The sequence below is a fragment of the Spinacia oleracea genome, chromosome 5, assembly GCF_020520425.1.
Source record: "Spinacia oleracea cultivar Varoflay chromosome 5, BTI_SOV_V1, whole genome shotgun sequence".
Taxonomy (NCBI): domain Eukaryota; kingdom Viridiplantae; phylum Streptophyta; class Magnoliopsida; order Caryophyllales; family Amaranthaceae; genus Spinacia; species Spinacia oleracea.
Genome location: NC_079491.1, coordinates 125,862,459 through 125,869,481, shown reverse-complemented (window position 1 = coordinate 125,869,481; position 7,023 = coordinate 125,862,459). Strand labels below are relative to the sequence as shown.

Below are 7,023 nucleotides of genomic sequence, written 5' to 3'. Positions count from 1 at the left end.
TCTATAATCTATCATGTTTTTGTAAACAATGGACTGATATTGATGCATTGGGTTTTGTAAGTGTTGTACGTTGCTGTACATGTTGTTTGAACCTCGATCCATGAGCTGGTGTTAAAGTTTTGTTCAAGATTATTTTGTTGAATCTGCATGTGTTAGTTAAATTAAGATAGTAGCTTAGCTTCCTGATTGAAATGAGACATTAAATTAAGATAGATTATTTATTTTTGATTTATCAAGTGGTGTCTCTCTGGCCTGTACATGTGGGATGTGTATGTTGCATATATGCAACTCAGAGTAATTAAGCTACTGTAAGCATACAAAACTGCTGAGTTTAAGCTCATGCCAAAAAAAAAAAAAAAAACAAAACTGCTGAGGGAGGTCTAATGTTTCAGGTATATGCTAGTCTTTAATCTGACTTCAGGTAATATGTAGAAACTAATTAAAAGAATCAAGCTACAATTATGAAACTAATTAGCTACTCACTACAGTAGTATGTAGAATATCTTCAGATAAATTAATCCAACAGCAAACTCCATCTGTTAGTGTTCGGGGTCATATTTACTTTTACTTTTACCTCAAGCTTCGATGCCTATGATTTTTGCATCAAACCATAACATATTAACATGCTCATTGCTGCTGCTGCCTCTTCCATCTTCCATCTTCCATCTTCCATCTTCCATCTTCCAATACCCAACCCTGTCCTCGATATTCATTTATCAATAATCCAACCAACATATATCCATCCAATTTCATTTATCCAATTAATCTAATCCTGATAATTGTAAAAATAACAACTTAATTAATTCAAATCATCACCAACATTACTGTATTTCTATTTCTATTTGTTTTTGTATTTGTGTTCCTCAGGCTCAGTTAAATACAATTGATCATGCATATTGAATATACTTTACATATTAATTAGTAGTAATATTAGATGGATAACCAATTTCAACTATCTTCAAATATCAACAATTTCAAGTATCTTGCTTCTTACAACTTACAACTCACTGCGACTAAACACAGTCTATATCACAATTATCCCACACCAGCAACTAAGCTAAATTAAAAACAACAACTCAGGGCCATGGCACACCGGCTTGCAACATCTACACCAGATATTGACAATTAATGCACATCATCAACTCAGACATACATACATATAACCTCAGTTACAAGTTTAGACCGACCCTTGCTATTTGCTGCTGCCTGTTACAAAAACACTCATACGTTGCCTTCAGATTCTCAGGGGTTTCGAAATTAAGGACCATGACCAACTCAAGAGCTAACTACTAACAACTAATGCCATGTAAGATCTCCCCTACATTCTCGCAAGCTCCTCCCTCGCCTATACTCAATCTCAGCATCCGAGCAGGATAGACCCATATTTAACTTTCTGCTTTTTTTCGATTTTCCCAGATTCGAAAATATATCTTCATCGTCTGTCTTATAACGGTTGCTAGGTGTACTCTGACCAGAGACATTTCCAACCTGCTCATCATCTGAATCATCAAAATGGCATTAGTTAAAAATCAGCTCACATACACTGCTATAAAAGATAACTTTTAGTTAAAATAATGCACATCTGAAGATTCATTTCAGAATGTTGCACTTGCAATAGTAATAGCAGACTAATGGGCTACAATCATCAGAAGCCATCACGTATGGACGCATGGGATTCTCGCACTCTTCATTTACCTCATGTACCTTTGTGGGATCCTCGACATTTGGACATGAGTTTGGACTCACTCCATTTTGGACTAAAAACATGGAAATTTTTCATAACTAAACGGAGTTGGACAAGTATCCTGTCCGACACTGTTACACGTGTCCTAGTAACATAGGTTAAGCCATAATCATCATAAGCTGTCACGTGGGACACATGTAATTCTCCTTCCCAATTCCCACCAGTGTTCTACATCGTTATTCGTGAAGAGATCTCACTCCACATCTATATTCAAGAAAGTTTTGCACATTATATTTGTGTACAAGCCCCATTCAAGGTATCTATAATTCTATGCTATCAACAAACAGGATACAATCCTCTCCAGCCCACTATTACTACGAAAATTAGCTCAACATGAAATGTCTTTACGAACATCACCACATTACCACTAAGATGAACAACCAAATATTGTAGCACAAAAGAACTTGTTAAACCAATTACGAACCATGATTCAGAAACATCTGCCTGGTTTCAATCAAAGATAAAGCTGCAAAACACCATGATTGTAACTGCAATCACAATTGCAATTGTGCCTCATTTCAAGACTCTTACCTCTGGATAACCTTCACCCTCCAGCCTAACCCGACAACAAACAAGGGCCTTATTCCATCCCAAACCCCAAAACCGAGAAATGTAAAATCTTAAAAGATAGGAAATATGACTAACTGTTCATAAAAAGATACAAGTTTTTTCACAGATTTTTTTTTTTGTGAGACATACGTTGTTAGATTTTAGAATCCACCCCCCAGTGACAAACAACCAGAAAGAACTGAGAAGAAAATGAACAAAAATGGAGGAAGAGAGCATAGGGATCACTGCTTCATACAACAGACAAGAGCAACAGACAATTGCTGGAAAAGAAAGACAGACAGTTGCATGATAAACCTGCCCCATCTAGAGTATCCAGCGGGTGAGTTTGCAGAGAGAGACAAATAACTACAGATCATAGATGGGGATGGCCGAACATGGTGGTGTTTTTGTCAAATTGGGGCTATGGTGGGTTCATTCGACAAAGGGGGCTTATTTGCACAGGAAAGACAGCTTTTCTCCCAAAAAATAAGTCTCTTTTCTCCCAAAAAATAAGTCTCTTTTCAATTCCAAAAAGTTTGGTCCAGTCCTAAAATGCTTCAGCATGTTTCTGAATGTTTTGAAATATGAACCTCTGCTAAAACCGAAATGTGGATCCAAAATTGAATATCTGTGCATCAATAGAACAAAAGGACTTTTATTCATCATACACCAGCTACGTCGATTTCCCACCCATAAATCCACTTCAACAACTGATCACTGATGTAGTGAACAAGTGTCTTTCACAATGTATCCCTTTTCCAATGGAATTTTCCTCAACATACAAGATTATTGTCTTGAATTTCAACAATAATAGAGGGGACTATTAGGGTCAGAATAACCAGAATTGTAAAATCATATTGGATATTGAGCCTGAAGCCTGCCACAAATTGTCAGTCTTAGGCTTGATACAAGAACAGACAAGAAAAGGAGGATGACAATGTTTGTTTCATCTATTTATTTAACCCACTCACCCAAATAATCAGGAAGGTCCACAAGCCATCTTAATCTTTGTTTTACTCCATGTAGTAGATAATTTTTTTTCATGAATAGTACTTTCAATCTACTCCCTTTATCACACAATGTCCTACTTTGCCTTTTATTTCCTGTCTCAATTTGATTGGTCAAATATTTCTTATTTTTCATGACTAGTACTTCCAATCTACTGCCTCTATCACACAATGTCCTACTTTGCATTTTATTTCCTGTCCCAATTTGATTAGTTGAATATTTCTTATTACAAGGGCTTTTCTACCAACTTGATACATGTATTCAAAAGGACATCAAAATATTAGAGCAAAAATCAAAGAAGGCTATCATTTGGGACATAAAGTATTACGATACTGTCACCATATGCTGTTGCAAGAATAGCGAGATTACTCTAAATTAGCAACCACCTTTGTCATTAAAGCACAGTACAATAAAAAGAGATGTCAAGAAACAACAATACAAAAAAATTATGAAAAAAGAAATTTTAAATTCAAGACTTCGAGGATTATTTTGTTTTAAGGTCAAGAGGACATGTTAACAGTTGTATATTTTACCATGCTTTAACAGTTTCTGTACCATTTTTTTTTACTTTGCTAAGAAAAGGGAGGAGTAATACCTGAGACCAAACCATATAGACTAACCAACCACCTTAGAAGTGACGCACTAGGTTATATAGTGTCACACATGTGATGCGTATATCAATCAATTAATTGAAAATGTTGGAACATCTGACCAACATAACTTACCTCCAAATTGTTTGGATGAAACTATCCCCTGTCTACCTCTTCCATTCATTTGCAATCCTGATTTTGCGGATTTTTCACCAGGTGAATTGTTTTCCGACCTTCTTGAGCCCCCATGTCCCCATCCTAGTAATGTTGCTTCTTCTACATGTGACTTGTTAGAGGTGCAAGGCATCATGGTGAATGAATCATCCATAACATCAGATATCTCCACATATTGACTAGTAGTGATCATTTCATCAGCACTAAAGCCAAAAGATGCTCTGTAAGCATCTAGTTCTTCTGCTTCTTGCTTGCTGTTTTTGTTCTGCTTGCTCTGATTCACAGTTCCATTAGAGTAGACATCTGACTCTTTGGAAATACTTAGCCTCCCACCAGAATGCGGTTGATCAAGATAAAATTGAGCAAATGTTTCAGGACAGAAAAAGTTTGAAGCTTGAGATTGAGAACCGTTGTCAGTAAGCCATCCTCCTGAAGCATTTCTTGGATGTTTTGCACCTCTAGGGGAAAGAGAAACATCCCAGTGAGAAGGGAGTTCCCTCTCAGGAAAAGATAAACCATCACCTGAGATTCTTGAAACGGGTGATCTAAGACTACTAGCAGGACTTCCAGGTGAGTATGGATAAGCATAAACTTTACCAGCACATTTGAGATCAGCAGATGATGAAAGGAAGTGCGCATAAGGGACATCGGGAGAAGAGGGTGTTGTTAGGTGAGCCAATTCTGGAGGAGGGGTCAAAGGAGCAGTTGATGGCTCGGTCGTAAAGGTTGAGAAAACAGGAGGAGTAACCAGTTGGGTCTCATGAGCATACGGGCCAGTTGCATACATAGTGGAGGAAGGATTTCCAGGTGAATTGGCAGACAATGAGAGGTGACAACGCGGTGACTGTGCAGTTGAAGGAATAGCCGAGTTAGAGAAGGATGCTGGGGAAGAAGGAGGAGCAAGAAGATGTGGAGGTAAAGAAGGAGGTTGGTTGGGTAAACCAACACCCTGAGCTCCATTAGGCTGGTTTGCTGCGGCGCTGCCATCAGGTGTACGGGATGATGGTACAATACGTTTGCCACCCTTCTGTGCTCCAAAACAAGGGAGTCCACCCCAACATCCACCCCATTTCTTACGCTGAGAAGAAAATCAATGAATTAGCATGTGAAATCGACACACTAAAGTATAACAATACAAGATTTTGGTACATAATTTTCTTAAATACTCCCTAGTAAGTAGGAGTAACACAGTTTCACAGAATATGAAAATATAGACAAGAAAGAGCCAATAAATATCATAGCTAAAACAAAGGAGGGACGTGGATGGTTTGTTCTAATCGTTATAGAGTATCATTTTGAGTTGGTGGAATTTAGTATCAAGGACAGAAGCAATCAATTTAAGAGTATTATACATCATTTTCCCCTTTGACACTCACTCTACACCCCCAAAAAACAAAAAGACAATTTGCATTGTTGTGAAATTTTCAAGCACCCTAACTACATTTTCACTTTCCTAATCTCAATCCTAAAAAAACAAAACAAACAATGAATACACTATATCACTGCAATAAAACACGACCCATGCTCGAAACGCCAGTCGAAGGAGATAAAGTGAGGTTAACAATTCCAGCAATAAGCCAATCAAGCAGTAACAATATATCAAAGGAAACAATAACCATCATCTTCTGCAGCAACTTGGTATTTCAGATCATTTCTTAACTGAATTATTATACAATTCTATACACTAAACAAAATCCATCAACAAAAAATAAATAAATAAACAGATAATCAGGGATCCAAATAGTTAAAAAGGTGAATTCTGGGGTTTCCTTTCTGGGTTTTTATTTATCTAAAAAAAGGAAAGATAAAATGTATATGTGCATCTGAAAAAACAAAGAATCAGATCTGGGATTTAACAACAAAAACAAAACTAATAAAAGAGATAGTTTTAATTACCCGTTCTTGCTGCGGAAATCTGTTCTGCTCAGACCCCATTTGTAATTTGTACACACTTGTAAAGTTGTGGTCTAGTGAATTTGTGAAAATGGTGGAAATTTCACATATTTGGTTTGTTGATAAAATGAATAATTTAGAGAGTAGAGAGTAGAGAGTAGAGAGTAGAGAGTGAGTGAGAACAGTAGTGAGGAGTGAGTAGTGGTCAGACAAAGGGGTGGCTGGGTTGATACATTGATCGGAGGACTGAGACAAAAAGAGAGAAAGAGAGAGAGAGATAAAGAAAGAAAGAGGAGAGAGAAAAAGCAGTGAGGCGGGTCCTTGTGAAAATGAGACAGATGCTTTGCTAATCTTGTTGGGTTTACCAAAAAGCAGCTCTACTTATATGTGAAATGTGAAACAACTCAAACATGATTTTACTGTTGCTCATTTTCAGGTACCATAATGTAGACAAGGTTCGATCTCAGTTCACAAACGAGAAATATTCCATATACAATGTTAATCAACTAAACTACAGAATAGCTAATTTCAGAGTACTTCATAGTTACCGAGAAGATGTTATTGTTCCTCATCTTTGGGTATCGTAACATGGACCATGTTCGATCTCAGGTTATTAACACGAAATATTTCGTACAATGTTAATCAACTATGCCCGTTAATATCAAAGTACTTCGTAGTTACCAAGAAGATGTTATTGTTGCTTATTTTTGGATACCGTAAAATAGACCAGGTTCAATCTCAAGTCATAAACACGAAGTACTCTGTAGTTACCGAGAAGATGTACTGTAGTTAATGTGGGCGTACTACTGACTACTGAGACGATGATGTTACTCTTGCTCATCTTAGCTCACATTTTCTCTTTTGTTTTTTCAAAAAAAATCAAAAGAATTGTTCTGATTTTGCATCTTGCGTGGGCCGATGTCCGAAATATTAAACAAAAAAATACCAAGTAATGTTTATATGGCATATTTAAGGTTAGGTATTATACAATTTTTTTTTTATGGAATTAGATATTATACAATCGGAGATATTATAAATGAGCAGAAACTTTCAGTAAATAACTTG

General features: G+C 36.7%; 1 protein-coding gene across 1 annotated transcript; it reads right to left on the bottom strand.

Annotated features, from left to right (window-relative positions):
• Positions 1 to 930: 930 nt before the first annotated feature.
• On the bottom strand, positions 931 to 6,313 carry LOC110776022 (uncharacterized protein At1g76660). Its single transcript, XM_021980602.2, has 3 exons — positions 5,962 to 6,313; positions 4,027 to 5,143; positions 931 to 1,499 (listed from the first exon to the last, which is right to left on the bottom strand). The coding sequence occupies exons 1-3, from the start codon at positions 5,998 to 6,000 to the stop codon at positions 1,297 to 1,299; spliced, it is 1,359 nt and encodes a 452-aa protein (XP_021836294.1). The 5' UTR covers positions 6,001 to 6,313; the 3' UTR covers positions 931 to 1,296.
• Between the last annotated feature and the right edge of the window lie 710 nt (positions 6,314 to 7,023).

What these genes read in the sequence shown, in the direction of transcription:
- LOC110776022 (XM_021980602.2), bottom strand. Translation starts at nt 6,000, where the DNA reads ATGGGGTCTGAGCAGAACAGATTTCCGCAGCAAGAACGG. An exon ending in GATTTCCGCAGCAAGAACGG is followed by an intron (nt 5,144 to 5,961) that starts GTAATTAAAACT and finishes TTTTCTTCTCAG; the next exon opens with CGTAAGAAATGGGGTGGATG. An exon ending in TTCATCCAAACAATTTGGAG is followed by an intron (nt 1,500 to 4,026) that starts GTAAGTTATGTT and finishes TTGATGATTCAG; the next exon opens with ATGATGAGCAGGTTGGAAAT.